General features: G+C 37.1%; 1 protein-coding gene across 6 annotated transcripts in view; it reads left to right on the top strand.

The window, feature by feature from the left end:
• The first annotated feature begins 68 nt into the window (after positions 1–68).
• TTC13 (tetratricopeptide repeat domain 13) overlaps positions 69–19,275 on the top strand; it is a 39,652-nt gene continuing 20,445 nt past the window's right edge. For 2 of the 6 annotated variants that reach the window (XM_077782104.2, XM_031504327.3), the window contains exons 1-9: positions 69–271; positions 3,915–4,009; positions 6,663–6,738; positions 9,912–9,982; positions 12,209–12,274; positions 13,761–13,853; positions 14,897–15,013; positions 15,834–15,944; positions 18,343–18,425. In XM_077782104.2, the coding sequence (XP_077638230.2) occupies positions 73–271; positions 3,915–4,009; positions 6,663–6,738; positions 9,912–9,982; positions 12,209–12,274; positions 13,761–13,853; positions 14,897–15,013; positions 15,834–15,944; positions 18,343–18,425 (911 nt within the window). In that variant the 5' untranslated portion in view covers positions 69–72. Of the gene's footprint in view, positions 272–3,914; positions 4,010–6,662; positions 6,739–9,911; positions 9,983–11,007; positions 11,144–12,208; positions 12,275–13,760; positions 13,854–14,896; positions 15,014–15,833; positions 15,945–18,342; positions 18,426–19,275 lie in introns of those variants that run through there. The other 4 variants (XM_085576801.1, XM_085576800.1, XM_085576802.1 and 1 more) reach the window with 3 other exon arrangements.

Raw genomic sequence — 19,275 nt, 5'->3', positions numbered from 1 at the left:
AGGGGGCAGTGCGAGGGCGGCCCCGTGGGAGGGGCGGCGGGGCACCCCGTGTTCCCGGCTGAGGAGGCGCACATGCGCGCCGTGAAGATGGCACCTGCCGGCGCGCTGGCGCGCGGTCCGTGGGTGCCGCTGGCCGCGCTGGCCCTGCTGGCCCGGGCCGCGCTCGCCCTCACCGAGCGCTACCCGGCGCTGTCCCTGTTCCAGCAGGAGCGGCACCGGCAGCGCCACGGCCCGGCGGGGGAGTGGGCGGAGCAGTACTCAGCCGAGTGCGGTGAGCAGGGGCGTCGCCGCGGTGACCGTCCGCGCCCCGGGGCGGCGGCGCGGGGCCGCTGGAGCGGCGGGCGGGGGCGGCGGTGCCGGCGGCGGGCCCGGGGCGGCGGTGCCGGCGGCCCCTCGTTCGTGCGCGGCAGCGCCGAGCCCGCCGTGCCCTTGTGTGGCGCGGAGCCGCCGAGGCTGTGGCGGCGAGCCGAGGAAAAACTCTCACGCCTGGGACGGGCAAACCTTAGGTGCCACACGGGAGGATCCCTGCTGCCCTGCTCACCGCCCGAGCCCAGCAGCTGGACTCTGCCTGCTTTTTAATTCCTGCGCTCAGTAGGATGGGGATATGCCCACACTCCGTGCTGATATTGCTGAATTTCTCAGTACAAGCAGCTGCTGGAGAGGGTCCAGGGGTCTGGAACGTCTCTCACGAAGAGAGACTGTGGGAGCTGGGCCTGTTTAGCCTATAGAAAATAGGAGTGAGAGGGAATCTCATTAGGGTATATAAATATGTCAAAGGCAGGTGTCAAGAGTGTGGTGCCAGACTTTTTAGTGATGCCCAGAGACAGGATGAGGAGCAATGGCCACAAACTAAAATACGACAAATTCTTTAGCTTGAGGAAGAATCACTTTGTATAAAGGTGTCAGAGCACTTGGAACAGGCTGCCCAGAGAGCTTGTGGATTTTCCCTATCTGGAGACATTCAAAACCCACCTGGATGTGTTTTTGTGTCACCTGCTCGAGGTGACCTTGGAGGAGCGTTGGACTTCATAGGTCTCTTCCAACTCTATCAGTTCCGTGTTTCCGTTTCCGAGATGTGGCTTGATTTAATTTCAGCTACAGTTATATCTGCTTTACTGGTGACCTGGATGCTTCTCTTTATGGTGCCAAGTTTGGGTAGCAAATCTTCTGCTATTTTTCAGGTTAATTGGTGTCTTGTAATACAGGCATAGTTAAAACTATTTTTATCTGCTTGGATACCTTTTGTGTTTGGATTGTGTGGCTTAATATATTATGATTGTTGATCTTGAGCATGGTGTGAATGGGACATACAAAAATGCCAGTCTGAATCACAATGTGAGCATAATACAGATGAAGAAAAAGGTCTGTCAGTTGCTGGGAATGTGATACTAAATTGTGTATAAGAGAATAACCAGTGATGTGTCATGACATCTTAGCTGTCAGCATGGTTTTGTGATTTTTTTCTGCCCTTTATTTCATAAAGCCTGTACTTGTATCAACAATTCCTGTCCTCCCTAACAACTAATATAAAACTAGAATAATCTATTTGAATAATAGATGTTGTGGAAATAACTTCTTACAAGTTTCCTGCACTTGGGTTTTTACTTTCTGCCCTCCCTTGGGTATGTGCTTTTGTCTTCACATTATAAAGTTCTTTGGTTGATTTTTATCACCTTTTTGTGTGTGTGTGTGACCACAGTGGCTGAGAGCCATAGTATGTAAACATGAAATCAGATCGTGAAAGTTATCTCAGGTAACCATTGCTACAAATTATTCAAGCTTAAGCATAAAACGAGGAGACTTTCACCCAGTGCTGAGATAAAAATCTGTATACCCTACAAGTTAATAAATGGCAAAGCGCTTGATTACATCTGTTACTAGACCTGACATGAATGATTGACTCAAGGTACTCCTTCAGAGGTGGAATTGGAAGATTAGATTTTGATTTAATGGCGGATGTTGTTTTAAAGAAACCAGTGTAACTAGGATTGATACAAAGAATTGTGCTTGAATCATCAGGTATCTCAGGTACCTTGCATGCACTGGTAGTAAGATAGGCCTGACTTACAGAACATACTTTCAAATAGCTGTGTAGCAATTCACTCCTTGCTGTTTGTGTTTGGACTAAATGAATTGCCAATTGAAAAATTCCCTTAAGCTATCGGTCTTTGTTTTAGTACAACCTGCACAGAAGCTGAGATTTTTTTTTTTGTCTCAAATAGTCTTCCCTGTAGCCTGCTACAAGGTCCAAAGTACTTTCTCTGGTTGGTGTTTCTGAAAATGAAGAAAACTTCATTTTCATGAAGTTGTTAGTGTGGTTCAATTTTGATTGTGTCTGTCTTGCAGACAAAGGCAGATCTATTTCTCCATGTGAGAAAGCAGTTTGTTGCCCTGAGAACTGCAAGATTTGAGGGGCCTTTCCCTGCTGTAGCTTGTATCAAGCTTGTGGCTTGGCTGTCTTATTCTCTACCACCTTACAAAAAATTCTTTCACTAAATCCTTGCTGTTGTGAAGAAAATTATTCCAGAGGTAGGCCATGCCTGCGCCTCTTTGTTTTGATCTCTGAAGTGACAGTTTCTTGTTGAGTCTGCAGCCAAAACTCTTAAGTCACTGAATCACAAGCACCAACAGAAGGAAGTAACGTGCTAATAACGCTGGTATAGCACAGGAGTATTTGACCAATATGAAGAACAATGGGCAGTGATGAAACCTCATTCTGGCAGCGCTCTTTTTGGAAACTATGAGTGGTTTGCCACTGTTCTGACAGGACTGACTTTAAACTTTGAACTTTTGCTTTTTACCACCCTGGCTTTTGTTGTAAAATTTCTCCCACTGGTTATCATTTATGGCTCAACATAGATAGATCCAAGTTTCTATATTTAGGGAATTATTTTACATGCTGCTTTGAATTCTCTTTAGAAGAAGACTGTTTTTCTTTTTTAGCTCTGTGCTTGAGAGATAGGGAATTAATTAACTGCAATCCTTAAGAAGTCAAAATATAAGAGTGCATCCTGCCCCCATCTTTTCAAACTTACCAGCAAGTTTATATTTACAAACATCAAGGGAGATGATAAAATTTAGAATTTTGACATGGTTTCAAGGAGATAATGCTGTATATTTTTTTTTCTTGTTTATTCTTGAAACATTTAAAGATGATAGAAGTTTTAGGTTCCAAAGATTTGATAGTTAACAATTCTATTGGAATAGCAGTTAAAAGCATCATGTAGGGAAAGTAGTGGTTTCTGTAGTCTATCAATCTGAGAAGGTGTTGTTGCTTATTTAATTATTTATTTGATATTTTAAACTTTTTCTCTGCTATGTCAACAAGCTGTGTTTGACTTTTAGGAGAAATGAATCAGTCTTACGCTTTTTGAAATGACATTCTTAGTAGCTTACCTTTGTATATGTTCAGTCAGTTACAGTTCATTATTCTGGCTCCTTTTTACAGTCTTTATACCTCTGTTTTCTGCAGCTTTTCCCCTACCTCTTTATGGTCCATTCAATTTATTTCCCTCTCTGGGATTGGAATGATAATTTTATATGCTAATTTTTGGGTGAGAGAATGGAACCATAATGCTGAAAGAGGATGTGCCTACCCCAAGCTCTTGATATTTGCTTACAGCTTCCTCCTTTTTCACCTCTGCCCTATTTTTTTAGCACCTCTTTTTATTAATCTATTTCTAACCATAAGCATAAGTAGGGATAAAGCTAATTATATGAAGCTTTCATGTCAGCTGTTGCTTCCCTGGCTCTGTGCATGTAGTGCTATGGGCAGAAAGCACTTAATGAAAGTTCTTCCCCGTGGGATGCCCATTGGGGAAGCTGTTCAGCCAAACATGAGGAAATGTGAGATGTGATAATAGAACATACATGTAACTTTGGGTTCTGAAAGTATTTTCTCTCTCTTCTCGTAGATTCATCATTTTTGCACTTCCATGAATCAGATTGTGACATAGGAGGACCATCATCTTGTGAATCTATACTTTCCTTGAATACAGAAAAAATTCTGGTATGTTATCAAGAGTATAACATTTACTAGATTGTTGAAGTTACAGATAACTTCAGCTGCATAACCAGTTAGAATGAAGTTCAGGGAAATAAATGGAAATAGATCTGTTAATCAGTATGCATAGCTGCCCAGAAGGCTTAAATACAAATAAACTCAAATTGCCATTAGAAGTATTACTTTGTAGTAATCTGTGATGAGTCTTTAGGACTGTCAACTAACTGAATCAGATGAGCTAACCTCAGTTAATCAACCGATTAACTTTTTGTTTTGGGAGTGCAGGAGCTATACCTGAAAAAGATGCAGTAGTTTCTACCCAGATTAACTTCCTTGGGTTTACTGCAAAACGTGTAAAAGTAAGAGTAATGACTTCTAGTCTCTACAGAAGTAATATTGTGCAAAGATAAGAGAGGCTTCAGACTGTGTTTCACTAAATGTGATACTGACCTGGCATGTGAAGAATATTCTAACAAAAGTAGAGTGGTTTTTCGTAGAGAGACATCAAGAGGATTATTTTGGAATTTGGGTTTTCTTGCAGACTACTCTTAGCCTTTTGAGAACAAGGATCTGATGTTGCATCTTCATCCAGTAGAGTACAGGTGTTGAAAATCTTAACATGATTTCCATGTGAATAACCAAAGTAGCTTTGGCAAATTTTTAGAAATTATTGGCTATGAGGGAATGCGTAAGCAATATTATGACTGGAAACAACTTCTCCAAAGTTGGGAATTAAAACTATTTTACTGCAAATCCACTAAGCCAGTTATTTAACTTGAATATTCTCCTTAGACTTCATCATATATGGGTCAGAAAATCTTTCTAGTCTAATCCAATAATACCAGCAATTCTTTCTAACACAGTGAAAAGTATAATTGTTGGTAAGAAATTTCCCTGTTAAAAAAAAACGAGACCAGTTGTTTAAAAGAGAGCAAGAATTAAACCTGTTGGGATGTGGTGCTATGATGAAAATTCTCCTATTTCTTGAAGACAGAGTGACTGACATTTTTTAGTGTGTAGAGTTGCAGGATGTTTAACCTGTACCTGAATTCAGAGTTTGTTGAGGAAGTATGAAAACAATTTTTCTGCCACCCCAACAGGTTCTGTTACTCTGTAATGACAAAAGAGGTGAGACAGTGGTACTTCTCTTGCTGTCACATGCAGCTCAGTAATCCATAGGAAATTATTGTAATGTATTGTGAGATTCTTCTGCTTGGGGCTTATTTTTCAATATCAGTGTGGGATCTTGCTGTATCTTGTCTTTGTCTGCAGACAGAGATGTGTAGATCTGTTTTTGTAAATCCACCAAGAAAGAGGTTGTTCTTCAGTAAAAAAGTTGTGGTGTTTTTCCTAATATTAAAACAATTATAGAAGAATAATGTTTTGCAGAATTAAATGTTAAAGGTGATTACATGAAGGCCATTGGTGATACAAAAATGTTGTTTGTAAATGCATATGGATTGCAATGTACATTTAGCTTTCTACCCTGCTCATTTTTGTGCTGTTTTATTAATGGCTTTTCTCTATAAGGGAAATAACTGCCGCACTCTGTTACTGTAGAGGTGCAGATATAGATGGAGTAACAATTTTCAGTGCTATAGTATAATACAGAGCTCATACATTAACTTTTTATTGCAGTAAAAAATAAAAGGTTTGTAAAATCCATTTGCTAATCATTCATGCTCTCCAAAATACTCAAGCTCTTAGAGCAGGCAAAATTAGACACACAGGGCAATAATTGTGCAATGGAATTTGACAATTTTAAGTTTTGCACTTTGTAGATAAACTAAATGTCTGTGTTATGGACACAATTAATGTGTCTACTCTTGATTGGTCAGGCAAAACAACCTGGCACAGTAGTAGAAATGAGCTGTTTAGTTGAATTGAAAGAAGATAACTGAATGGAGAGATGTTATTTTTCTCCCTTCTTGTTTCCTAAAACAGTTTGAAAGACCTATTGATTTAAATTAACATTTTGTATTTTTCTAACATAAACTACTCTGGTAGGCTTACAGCTGTCTATGGAAAGTACTTGTGGAAGTAATCAGAGCTGAATATTTTTTACATTTCTGAGGGGCTTGTCTTTGACAGTATTGGTTTCTATAGGTGCATTATTTAGGGAACAGACATCCTAGATAAGGCTACAGTTTGAACAAAGTGCATAACTGATAGAATGTCATTGTTGAAAGGACAGACTCTTTAGTATGGCATTGTAAATTTTAGCTTTTCTACATTGATGGAGTGATGCTCTTCTCAGTGTTTATTTTCTGTGTTGTACTCTTCCCTTTGCAGGAGACAAAGGAGTAATTATAGGGTGAACAGCATAAACTTTCATATGAAGTAAGGTGTCTTAAAAAGACCTGAAAACTTTACATTAAGCAAATGCAATACAGAAACATCAGTCACTTGTAAAATGCTGACTGTTCTTGCTGAGGTTTGGTTAACCTTACGTTAGAGCAGAAAACAGTAGCATCTGACTGAAGAGAAGCTTTTCTCCCTGTGGAAGACTAGGAATGAACTTGGTTTGACTTACCTTAGTGAAATCACATTTGTTTTAACTTTATGTTTTAAGGCATTCTCTTAAGGATTTAGGACATGGATTTTCTGTTAAATTCTGTGTTGTTGTTTGCTGAACACTTAAAAATGTGATGTTTTACAGAGTCAAGCAAAGTTGCTTGCTGAGCAAAAACGATTTCCATTTGCTACTGATAATGACAGCACAAATGAAGAATTGGGTAAGATGTTTTATATAAAGTTTGTGAAGGTGATTGATGTGCTAATTATTAACACTGAATGTTTTGAAAATTGATGATTGATGCGATGCATTAATTTCAAATTGATATTAATAAGTCTGGAAATACAGCAAGTTTTCTCTGGTTGTATAAAGCAAAGACTTATCTCAATTGTTAAAAACCTTTCCTACTTTCTTCACTAGAATTCTTCACCATGTCTGCTTAAGCAGATGTTCAAAAAGAATTCTGATGAAGTCCTTTTTAATATGCTTGGCTACTTCCTGTTTCCATTTTTCTGTGATTATTGATGACTAAAACTGTTCAAACATCCAGAAAATGTTACCAATGCAATATGATCTCCATGAAGCATAGATCTTGGATCTGTTTCCTGTCTCCACACTCCTCCCATCAAAACTTATATGCAGCAGGAAGACTTTCTGAATTATGTCCTAGGCTGTTACTTCAAGTTTTTTCAAAGCACACTCAGCACAAAAAAGTGGGGCCATTTCAAATAAATGAACAGGAAATACTTTAATCAAGGGACTCAAAAATGAAGTTATACTGCTTCCTCAAATAGAGGTATTATTACAAGGCAAGCAAAGAGATTGTTGAGAATGTGTGTCAAGGAAGGCAGCAGACCATCTTTTGTATAAGAGCAAAGGAAGATTTTATTCCCCTCTAATGAACTTAAAATAATTGAGAAGGTTTTTTTGGACATAGTTTCTGCCTTCATGAATTTACCCAGGAAAATTTGGGGGCTTAATATTTTTTCATATTCCTAGACTACCTAGCTGTGTTGATAGATCCTGCAAATACCAAACTTCTATTCAGATTAAAATATCTGATACTTTCAGTATATATTCTGTAGACTTGGAATGCTATGCTGGAAGGTCTCTTTCCTCATGTTTGGCATGTAGGCTGGCAGCTATCTACCCACTTTAGTCCCAGGATGATGTGGTGTGAGGAACCTGGTTTCGTCCTTCTTGTTTGTGCATGTTGCTTTTAACTGTTCTGAGGAGAAGTAACACAGAATGTATGAGACCTTCTGAAGGAATGTTGGGACTGAAATACTTTGGATAATGGGCCATTGTTAACCATTAGATTTTTTTAATAATGAAGTACTTGTAGTTTTGTATTATTAAAGATTAAAAAATCAAAAAGATACTATGTAAAAAGAAGCTGGTACTGTATCAGCTACTAGCTGTCAGCCACTTGCCAAAGTTTTACAGACAATTCACAGTTCAGTTTGGCTTTTTGCAAAGTGTCTTGTAGAAATTAAATACAGTCATTAACAGCAAGACAATCAAGTGACAATGTAAATCTTGGTGATCTTGCGCCCTCCACATTTTTCCTTAACACTGGAATGGTTGAGTTGACTTTATTTTATGTTCCATCTTTTCTGTGTTCTGGGATTGGAACCCTAAAGATGATACTAATAACTGTATAGTCTTGAAGAAGAGTGAAATGAGGAAAATTCAAGAGCTCTTCATCCTGTTCTTCCCCTTCCCATTTTTTTCCCTTTTTTGGTAATACTATGTATTTGTGCCAAGTTGCCGCACTCCCGCCCCGGTTCCCTTTGTCTCAGCCCCGGCTAGCTCTCAGTCTGGGGCAAGAGTGGGCGATTGAGGCACCCTCCGCCGCTCCCAGCTGGGGTTTGGAGAGTGCCTTTGTGGGTCCCGGGCAGCGCTAGCAAGCCTCGCGGTGGTAAATGAAGAGCGGATCCTGCTGGGGGCTAAGTCCGAGTTTATTGTAGCCCAACGGGGCCAAATATCCTAGAACGGTGCCAGCCAACAGGAACAAGCACAAGGTGCTTGCACTGGCTTATAAACTGTAAGGGAGGGGTAACCGATGACTGATGGGGATAGGGATAGGGAGTGGCTCCGGGATGGGGGGATATGGTGGAGTCCAATGGGGGAAGGATATGGGGGGAGCCCCAGGTCCTCACGCAATCACCCGGTGCCCTGAGTAGAAGCTTCTGGATGGATGGGAAGGGGCACCGAGTGACAGACAAGGCACCGGGGGGTGGGGGTAAAGGGAAAGACTGCGCCCCTTCCAGGGCGATGGACAGCCACTGGAGAGGCGGGAAGGGAGGACAAGGCGGGAAAACTGGGGACAAACCAAGTTGCACACGGGGGTACAAAGGAATAAACCAATACATAATGTAGGGATAATAAAACATACAAATAACGCAACTCCACACCAAGTGAAGCTTTTTATGTATTGAGGAGAAAGCTTATATTGCACACAAATATTTCCTTCTTCATAATAGAAGTTTTTGAGTATGACACAAGCTCTGGATTAAATGAACTTCTTATTTCTCTTTCATTTAACTAGTTTCCTTTTTTAATGAACTGTGCTTAGCAGCACTGCCAAAACAATGTGGCTTTGCCTGCCTGAAGGATAAGAGTCTGTGTCCTATTACTAATACCTTTGCTTGAAATTGCTTGTCTCTTCTCATGTTTGAATGAATAATTAAGCGAAGAGGTGTCTCTCCCATTGCTAATTTCATTTTAAGTGGGGAAAGGTGAAATCTGCTTGTAGTCCACTGCCAGCTGTTTGAACAAACTGCCTGGGGGAAGTTCTCTCTAACTTTCATAGCTGTGGTCTCGAAAGTTTTTCATAATTATAACATAGGCAAAGACTCAGTTGTTTTTCATTTTCAATTTCATAAATAATGAAATCTGTTTAGTTGAGGTATTTTTAGGTAATTCAAATGAAGGAAAATGTTATTGTGAACTAATACAGTTTAGCAATATGTGCACAAACAAGTGGAAGTTCCTTAATCAAATTGTCAAAAACAGTAATAGCCAGGTCACTTCGAATTGAGAAAGCATCCAGGACTATTTTATTTGGATTATAGTACCTTTTCTGATCCTGTGTATTCGAGAAGCAAACATGGGGCCTTTCCTGAACAACTTGTAAAAAGGAGAGAAAAACCCCACAAGCAGATCAGAAAACCCCAAAACAGCTCTGAAGAGCACAGTATGAATTGAGTAATTAATAACTGCTAGGTAATGGCTGAGGGAATGTCATTTTAGTGGCCATTTAGGAATCCTCTGATTATTTTAATCTTCACTGCCATGTAGGAACTTAAACATTTTACAATTTGTTAGTATTTAATGCTTTTTAAAAAGTCAGATTTTTTTGTTTTATTTACATTTTTAATGTTTTGTTAGCAATTGCTTACGTGTTGATTGGCAACGGCTTGTATGATGAAGCTATACGACATTTTTCAACAATGCTGCAGGTAAGTTTTCTGCTTGGACTTCAGAAAATAACTTTATAAAAATATCCATTGCCACATATGGCTTTTGATAAAGCAAATATTAAATTAAGGATTTTTAAATAAGAGTAATTATTCTACTGTTTATTCATTTTCTTTTCCATCCAAACATAAGCATACTGTTAAAACTGGGTGATCAGTATGTTGGTTATTTGGTGAGTATTTTTCTCATCTGTAGGCATAAAGTTTTATGGCACTTTGACCAAAAAAGCACGTGCTTTCAGAGACCTGACCTCTGCAGAGCTGAAGTTTTTTAGATTGTCTGCTTGTTGTGTAGGATGAGATATTTTAAAGTAGACTTTTTTGGGTGATGGCATGTTGCCAGTAATATGAGAAAAAAAGTCCTGACAGAGATAATTATTGCTAGTGGCGAGTAACACATTGCTTTCACAATGATAAATTATTTTGTATGCTGGCTTTATTCTTTTTCAACTGTAAGAACTGGATTTGTTTGATATATAAATAAAACATAACTAATACTTACATTATGGGTGTTTTTCCTGACCAAAATAAAGAATTCAGAATCTTCTGCAGCTAAGTAGGAGGTAGTCACATTTAAAACAAAATAAGTCCAAACAATTTATAAGCTTCAACTAAAGATGATTTTAAAATACTTCATTTTTATTGCTAAAAACCTGGAACATCTAGAAGCATGGACATACTTTTTCATTTGAACTGTTTAAAGTACACAAATGCAAGCTGAAAGCAATACTACAAATAATAGCATGTATTTTTTTTAAAGTGTCATATGGTTTGTTCTTAAATTGAGTGGAAGTGTGGCAATTTAATGGAATTATTCCAGGGAATTTATCTGAGGACAAGAACATTTGGGGTTTTGTTTGCTTTTATTTTTATTTGGTTGATATATGTTTTTAGTGATATTGACCTTTGATTTGTTTTAATGTGTGAGGATTTTTTTTTTTTATCCTAACGAGAAATCCTGCTTCCAAAACCACTGGATTTACGTATTGTTTCCTGTCTTTATTCAGAAGGAAACTTAATATAGGTGAAGACAAGCAAGATACACCAACTGTAGAAAGATACTGGGAGAAGCGTTTATGTGATAAGAGTACTTCTAAAGTGCCCACATCTCAGTGTAAAGGATGCTTTAATATCATGCTTATGGTATGCCTGAAAGGTTGTAATCATGATTGTTCACTCAGTTTTCCACAAGGCAATTCTAAATACATACAAAGTGAGCTTTAAAACATTTAACTGAATAAAACAGCTTTGCTTAGCCATGATGTTAAAAGTAGGAAGTTACCTACTGTTGATGTAGCCAAGCATAAACTTGGAATCAGCTGGGTCTGGCTAGCTGCCAGCACTGATGTGTCACAAATTGTGTTGTTTTGTCCACAGTAGAGTTTGTTTCTTGGGAAACAGCTTGTTTCTTGGCAGATGTCCCAGTTAAAGAAGACCAGGCCTGTGCTACAGACTTTTGTAGGACAGCTGTGTTCCTTGCAGGTGTGAAGATTGTGATTCCCGGCTGGTTTTCAGGGAAACTTGACTGTATAGGCATTGCTGTGTTGACAAAACAGTTTTGCTGTGTAGATCTTGAAATTTGTATGGGAAACTGTGGTTGGAGTAAATGACATCAAACAAGAAGTAGATTTACTATGTAGGGTGCATCCTCCCTAAGTGCCCAAGTAGGAAAGTCACAAAATTAAATCTAACTCAAGGAAAGTTGGTTTGAATTTTACAGAACTATTTTGGTAGAATACCTGTACCAAAAGAGTTTTAGTTACTGTCTGAATATAGATTCCATTAGAATGTCACAATATCTTGCTCCCAAATTTTAAATCTTGAATTTATATTGCATACAAAATAAGCTTTGAGTGGCCAAATTGTATGTTTCTTATCAGTTCAGTGACATGAGACAGAAGAAATTACATAATTACCAGTAAGGTTGCAGCTAAGGGGTTGGGTAACAGAATATTCTAATAAATACTGTGTATTCTAATGTACACTGGGTAATAGCTTCTGGTAGGTGGTCACTGGCATGATAACTGCTCTCTGTTAAATTGAATTGGAAGTTGTGAGCATACGAAAATATGGACTGTAATACAATAAATTTATTTGCCTGGCAGCTGTGATTGTTCATTGCTTAGTACTTTAGATCAGCTAAAATTAAATATATATTGAAAAAACCAAAAGCCCATGCCACAAATTAATATTTTATTTGTTTAACAGGAAGAACCAGAGCTGGTTAGTGCAATTTATGGACGAGGGATAGCATACGGAAAAAAAGGACTACATGTGAGTAGATAATTTTTTTAGTTAATACTCAACTGAATTATTTGTGTTTGAACTATAAGAAAGGCTGTAACAGGAATAACTTGACTGGTTAGAACATGTTAAGTACGCCCCAAAGCCTTTGTGCTGTTCTGCTTCCATGAGGAGTCTGTCCCTTGGCTGGTGCACTGTATAACATAGAGGGATCTAGCAGATCGTACTGCTCAAGCCATGGATACATTTGCTTCGTGAGACTGTGGAAGTAAAGCTGCACGACGTAAGTGTGCCAAAGGAGAAGGTTTTAGGCACTGTTGTGAGCGGTAGATAGTAAGGCTGTGAGCCACAGCTTCTTGAAAGAGTTGCCTATTAAAATAGCAGGCATTATCTTGCCTCTCAGAGATAGGTTTATGAAGTCCCACTGAATTTATCTCCATATTGCAGCTGTATTTCATTTGGAAATGAAAAAGTCTTGCAGCCTGGGGACATTGTCAACTATTCCAATACAGTGGATTTTGCATTGCTTTTTGAGTGCTTATGCTTGATAGGTATACCACTTTGAATGTGTTAAAAAAAACCCCAAAATTAAATTACTTGCTTGCAATACTTACTGCTCGAGTAACTTCTTGAGCAGAGAGAAATATATGAGTAGACTGTGATCCTTCTAGGACTTTGTGGCCAGTTGAATCGTAGTTGAATGGTTGCTAGAGTTCTAGAAGAATGAACAATTGAATAACTTCCTAAAAGATTTCTTTGTACAGAATGTTTAATTATCTAGGGGTGCTGACAAGAGCTTGAAGTCCCTCATATTTGCTTGTTTTTAGCATTCAGCGTACGTTTGTTTTCTCAGTTTAGCTAGGTGTTGATACAGCTTCAATTTGTAAAAGTTTTTGAGTGACACCTTCAAGACACAAAGGTGATACTAAGCACAAAATTTCTTTGCTTTGAGACAGAAGAAGATCCATGAAATCTAATACAGAATGTGCTGTTTAATTACTTAAATTTTTTTTTCCTAATGAATTAAGTACTTCCATCCTATTAATTAACTACTTCATTGAGGACAGTTTAAAATTTTCAATAGGCAGGATGCTTTTGGTGTCACCCCACTACTTGTCTGAAGTTGCAGACAGTGCTAATGACAACATTGGTGGGTGTGAGTGCGCCTGTGTGTAGAAGTTCATGTGGGAGCTTGAACCACCTTTGCTGCCAAGTAAGGTACCTCTGGAGCTATAAATCTAATATTTATTCACAGAGTTATATCAATAAATTATTAGAGGTACAACACAAAGATGATGTGTACAAAGTTTAGTTTCATTGTTTGTTGCAGGCAGGTGTTTTCACCCAGCTATTTGCAGAATAATGCATCTTGATATTTTTAGCAAAGGTGTGAAGAGCTTTTAATATAAACTGTTAGACTTTCAGACACTTAGCCAATCTAGTTGTCCTTCATCTTGAGAGTATATTAGTCTAAGTATGCACAGTTGTTCACCTTGTTTATTTTTCTCCTTTTCAGGATATGAAAAATGCTGAACTTGCTCTGTTTGAGCTTAGTAGGGTGATTAGTCTAGAACCAGATCATCCTGAAGTATTTGAACAGCGAGCAGAAGTGAGCATTTTTTGTGTCTTCTCAGACTTTTGGAGAACTTGCAATTATACAGTGTTTCTAGTTACATATTAACTGATTCAATGGCTAAAGCTTAATGTTCTATTCGCCTTTCTTTTAAAATATACTAATTTTCTCTCAAACAGTGTAATTTGTGGAATATTTAGTTTTAAAAAAAGACCTAGACTATATAGAGTTACTCCAGCCAATGGAATGGCATGTATTATGTGTAAGTGTTCAGTTTTTGACATACTATATAACAAGATCATTTGTGTTTAAGTTTTTTTTAATAAAATTAATCAAAATATCACTTGAACCTTACTGTTTGCACCTTCTTAGTAAATCTGCTGTGAATGCTAGTTGTTAAAATACCAAATTTTTAAAAAATGAAATGTTTTGGGTTTATATTTGTGCATGTAATTTAAAAATCATTCCAACCCACATATATTTTTATTTTGAAAATCAAGTTTTGTTTTGCTAACTAAATTACAGAAAATGGATGTTAAGAAGCAGCTTTGTAGACAAACCGAAAGTGTAAATATTAAAGTCAGCATGCTGTATAATGCCATAATATTTAGAGTTTTAATGTTTTTCGTGGTCTCTTAGCACATTTGTGAACCTTGATTTAAAAATGTGAAAGGCATTTGAATAATTGGAAATGGACCATTTTCCATTGGGGGAATGTTTTTTCTCAAATAAGGCTTAGGAGAATACTTTAATGACATTTTCATTTGAATATGTTGAAATGGCTTGAAATTGAGTATTTTGTTTTGACCAACTTGTTTTTAGTTTGGAATACAGGGTTTCTGTGAATGTGGTGATGTTCATGTACACTGATAGTTTTGAGAAAAATTCTTTCAGATTTACTCTTTCATAAGGGTTTAAAAGCCATAATTACCAAAATTTATAGTGGAACTTTCCAGCCTATTCTTGCAAGTACAATTACTCTGTTAAAGCTGAACATGGAAAAGAAGAATGTTCATACTTCTAAAACAAGTCTATTCAGTCTGTCTGTTCTAAACTGTGTTTTGGTTTTGTACTCTTAGATATTGTCCCCACTAGGACGAATCAGTGAAGCATTATCAGATCTCACCAAAGCTATTCAGCTACAACCATCAGCAAGACTCTACAGGCACAGAGGTACCCTTTACTTCATATCTGAGGTTAGTGGATTTTGGGGATTCTCTTTGGCTTTGGTTGTTTGGGATGTTGGTCATTACTTTGTTGACTTCTGTGCTATTTGTACTTTTGTTCTAGAACTTAGTCCATATTTCGTTAAAAAACCCAAATCAATATAATAACAAAAGCCCTCATTCTCCTGTAGCTGGCTGACAGTTCAGAGATATTCTCTAAGTATTTCATTTTCAAATCTGTTTAATGCAGAGAATCAGAAGACAAGCACCTTGCATGCACACCTCAGATTCTATTGTGTTTGAGGAGTAGGATGTGGATAAAGACATTAACTTGATTTATAACCTGCAGCTGCATTTAATTAGTATTGATAAACACTGGTCTAGAAAGGAAAATACTTATGGCCAAGGCAGTAAGTCTTCTATATACTTAAGAAAAAACACTTCTCACAGTAAACAAAAAACCCCTTCAAAAATGCTAATAGCAACATTTTGCTGTGTGATCTGTGTTGTTCTTAAAGCTTTAATGTAGAACAAATACCTTTAGCTTCAAAGATTGTGTGAATACTAGATAGCTGATTTCCTACTTGATTCTTCTGATTTTACTGTTTGCTTCCAGCTATTTTTCTATTTACTTTACCATGCTTTATACAACAAATCCTGTACAAGATGGAAGTGTATTGTGCATTTTTTGATGTTCTGATTGGTAGTTGATAATCATTGCTGCTTAGCCCTGAGACTGACTTAATATATTAAACAAAACTCTGAAGTTTATTTTTATGGAAATAAAAGTACATATTCCACTTCATTTGTGTGGTATTTTCTGTGTCATCTGTAATCTTCTTTATTATAGGATTATGCAACAGCCCATGAAGATTTTCAGCGCTCTCTGGAACTGAACAAAAATCAGCCTATAGCTATGCTTTATAAAGGCTTAACCTTCTTTCACAGAGGACTTTTGAAGGTAAAGCTATATTAAACAATAGTTTATATAGAACAATACCCTTTATTTGAAGTTATTTCCATAAAATAGTAGAAATATAATTGGTGTTGATGTATGTATTTTCTCTCACATAAGGAAGATTTTTAAGGTAAAAGAGTGCAAGCAAAATAAAAAGATTCCATTATATAATATGTAAATACTGCAGGTCTTGTTGAATCTTATTAGGTCAGCAATAACAGGTATGTTTAAGGAGTGCTTTGAAATATATTTGTATTTAGCACCTCTGCTAATACTTGTATGATTATATTCAAAAATTTCAAAATGAAATGGAGATTTCCTAGGTTTTGGGAAGTGGAGAGGGATGAAAAAGAAAATAATTTTAAACTCTTCCTTGAACAAGCTAGAGAGTAATCAAGGAAAGAGCCTTGCATTTCTGCATGCTTATTTCATTTATATATTGTTTCTGGAAGGCTGATTCCTAACTCGGGGGAACATACTTGCACCTTCAGTTTCTAAAATCGGCAGGAAAGAAAAATCATCCCATGTCTTTAAGTTTTCACCATGTTTTGACTCAAAGCTTCTCTCTGTTTTAGGTGTAGTAATATTGCCCCTGTCTCTTGTTTGTAAAGTATTCAGAGGTATTGCTGCTATTTTCCACAGTGGAGAGTAATTTTACAAGTATTCTGAAATCCTCAGTTTGAAAAATTAAGATGCAGTGGTGTGATTCCTGGAGTCCAACAAGGGAAGCTGTCTTTTTTTTTTTTTTAACTTCTGATAATAGCTTGGAGTTCATTAAGGGTTGTATGCAGAATCTGGAGGGAACCCAGGACTCCTGAGTTTGAGCCCACTGTCTTTCACAGGCAAGCACTGCTTTTTTGATCTCTAATTTTTTTTTTTGTAGTCCACTTCCTCACCTTTTTAATATCCAAACAGGTATTTTTTTACCACAGTCTCACTGTATACTGTGAGAACATCAGACTGTCATTGAACTTTTATTGTGTGTATCTTCTTCCAGTAAGAAGAGATACTTGCATATAATAGTCTGGATTTCTGATTTTTGTTGTAGGCAACAGAGACCCTAAAAAGTGACTGTGAAAATACAGCTGACAAAAATAAATGCTGTCTCAGTTAGCAGAATAGAAGCAAAGTTTTCTTCTTTCTGATACATTTTCAACACATTTCTGCACTACCACCTCCTTCCTCCCAGTTTCTTTTCTCAAAAGAAGCATCTTCACTCTCTAATACTCATGTTCAGAGAGATTGTCACTGAGTGGTTTTTCATCCCCGGGTACACCTTCGCTTCACTCAGATTCAGGCTGCCTTTTAAAGGAAAACTATGCATGCCATCTGTTAGGTTTTATAAGGCTTGCTGAAAATTGAAGATTTGGGTTGAACATATCCACATGTGTTCATTTTTGAGTGAAAAGAGATTTGTTTGAATCGCTGCTTTTGGGAATAATAATCTTGGTTTTAAAACTTATCTATAGGATATGAACCTACCCATAGTTGTAGGTGATTGTCCTACATTTTTGTTTAATGGGTATTTTTGCATGCATTGTAGTGCTCAGAATAGATTTGATAGGTTTCTCTAAATAATAATTTCTAAATTGACTAAAGATACCAGTAATTATTTCCTTACAGCATCTAATTTATTGCACTGAAGACTTAAAGATACTTTTTGGACATTTCTTAGTAATATAAAGTAGTTGATTATTCCATCCTTAATTCTAAGTCTCAGTATTGAATATTTCAGTTGTGTGGCCACTCTAGTTTGAAAAGCTGAGTTCTTAATCAGATTCTTTGAAGAGGAATATTTCTTTAACCTCATACTTATTTTGTTAGCTTTTGTTTTTATTACACTGTATTCCTTACAACAGCAATAGCCGTAATAGCAACAGTATATGCTATTGTGTGAGGATGATCACTTACTCTGTAATCCCTAAAGAGAATGCTCCCAGCTGAGGAAATAACAAAGAATGCAATAGGACAATTAAAGGCAGAGTGCAGATTTGAAGGAGTCTTTTGGACTCCAAAACTGAAGAGGTGTATTATGAATGAAGAAGGAAGACTATAAGGATAGACAGCTTTGCCTTTGGGACCAGATTGTGCTTTGAAAGCAAATTCTGAAGGGATTTAGTCTCTGAACTCTGTTAAAATACTAAAAGAATTGCTCACTCCCACTGCATATTAGACAGAAGAATTTCAGCTAAATCTGTCAGAACTGTAAAGAATGTTTTGGTATTTCATTTATTATGTAATACGTTTTACTCCATAGATTTTGTAATAAATTCATGCCTTGTTTGCTCCTTCCAAAGCTTTTGATATACAACGGTAAATTCCATAGCTAGTAACTACTGAGGATGCTGGAATTTAATGACTGTAGTAAGTTACAAATTTTTCTGTTGCTCCGTTTCTGTAGGAAGCCATTGAATCCTTCAAAGAAGCTCTGAAGCAGAAGGCAGACTTCATAGATGCATATAAAAGTCTGGGACAAGCCTACAGGTACTCACGTTCAGAAGTAGTTTTAAAGTAATTTTTTCTGGTTGTGTTCTTTAAAATGCACTTTTAAGTTTTACACATTTGTTACCAAGTTGTGCAGAACCAAACGTGGTATTTGGTAGCTCCAGTAGCTGATATAGCTATGTCAGGATATGTTCAATATAAATAATTTGTATGTTTACTTTGTATTTTTAATTTAGTCTCTGGTATCTCTTTGAGTCTGCCAGACTCAATGGTTAGTTAAATGGCAGTTTTTAGTAAGATGTGTTTTAGGTATGCTAAATGATTTTTAAATGATAGAAAGTGTTAATATAGCATGAACTGTATCTGGGTAAATCATGGTTCAAAGGTAGTGGCTTTGTTGTTCAAGCATTTATTTGAAACTAAAGAGCTGTGGTTATCACTATTCTGCTAAAAAATCTTTTTGGCAAATGTATTTAAAACTAGTAAATCTTGGTTTTTTTCTTGAGTTGCTTTTGTTTGAATTACTGAATTTAAAAACTGTGATAAACTAGATTGTATACTATTTCTGTTTTAACTTTCTCATGACAGTTTCTCTGTGACTGTTTTTACTGTCTGCTTACATGTACAGCTGTCCTGCACATGGAGTAATTTCAGTCCATAAAATTTTAGTTAGTTTCAGTTTTCAAGCACCATATGCTTTCGTCTTTCTCAGCATTTAAGCAGTTGGTAAATTTTTAAGAACATGTTTGTACTTAAAAGTTAAAAAGACCTCTCAAAGATATATTTTTCCAAGAATTCTTTATGTGGAAGTTTTATTTACTTTAGTTTCTGAAAAAAATACCTTAGGTGTTTTTACAGTTTTAATGTCTGCTGAGGATTGTGAAGATCT

The sequence above is a fragment of the Lonchura striata genome, chromosome 3 (assembly GCF_050655825.1).
Source record: "Lonchura striata isolate lonStrDom1 chromosome 3, ASM5065582v1, whole genome shotgun sequence".
Classification (NCBI taxonomy): domain Eukaryota; kingdom Metazoa; phylum Chordata; class Aves; order Passeriformes; family Estrildidae; genus Lonchura; species Lonchura striata.
Note: the sequence above shows the minus strand (reverse complement) of the source record. Positions and strands in the feature narration are given on the sequence as shown.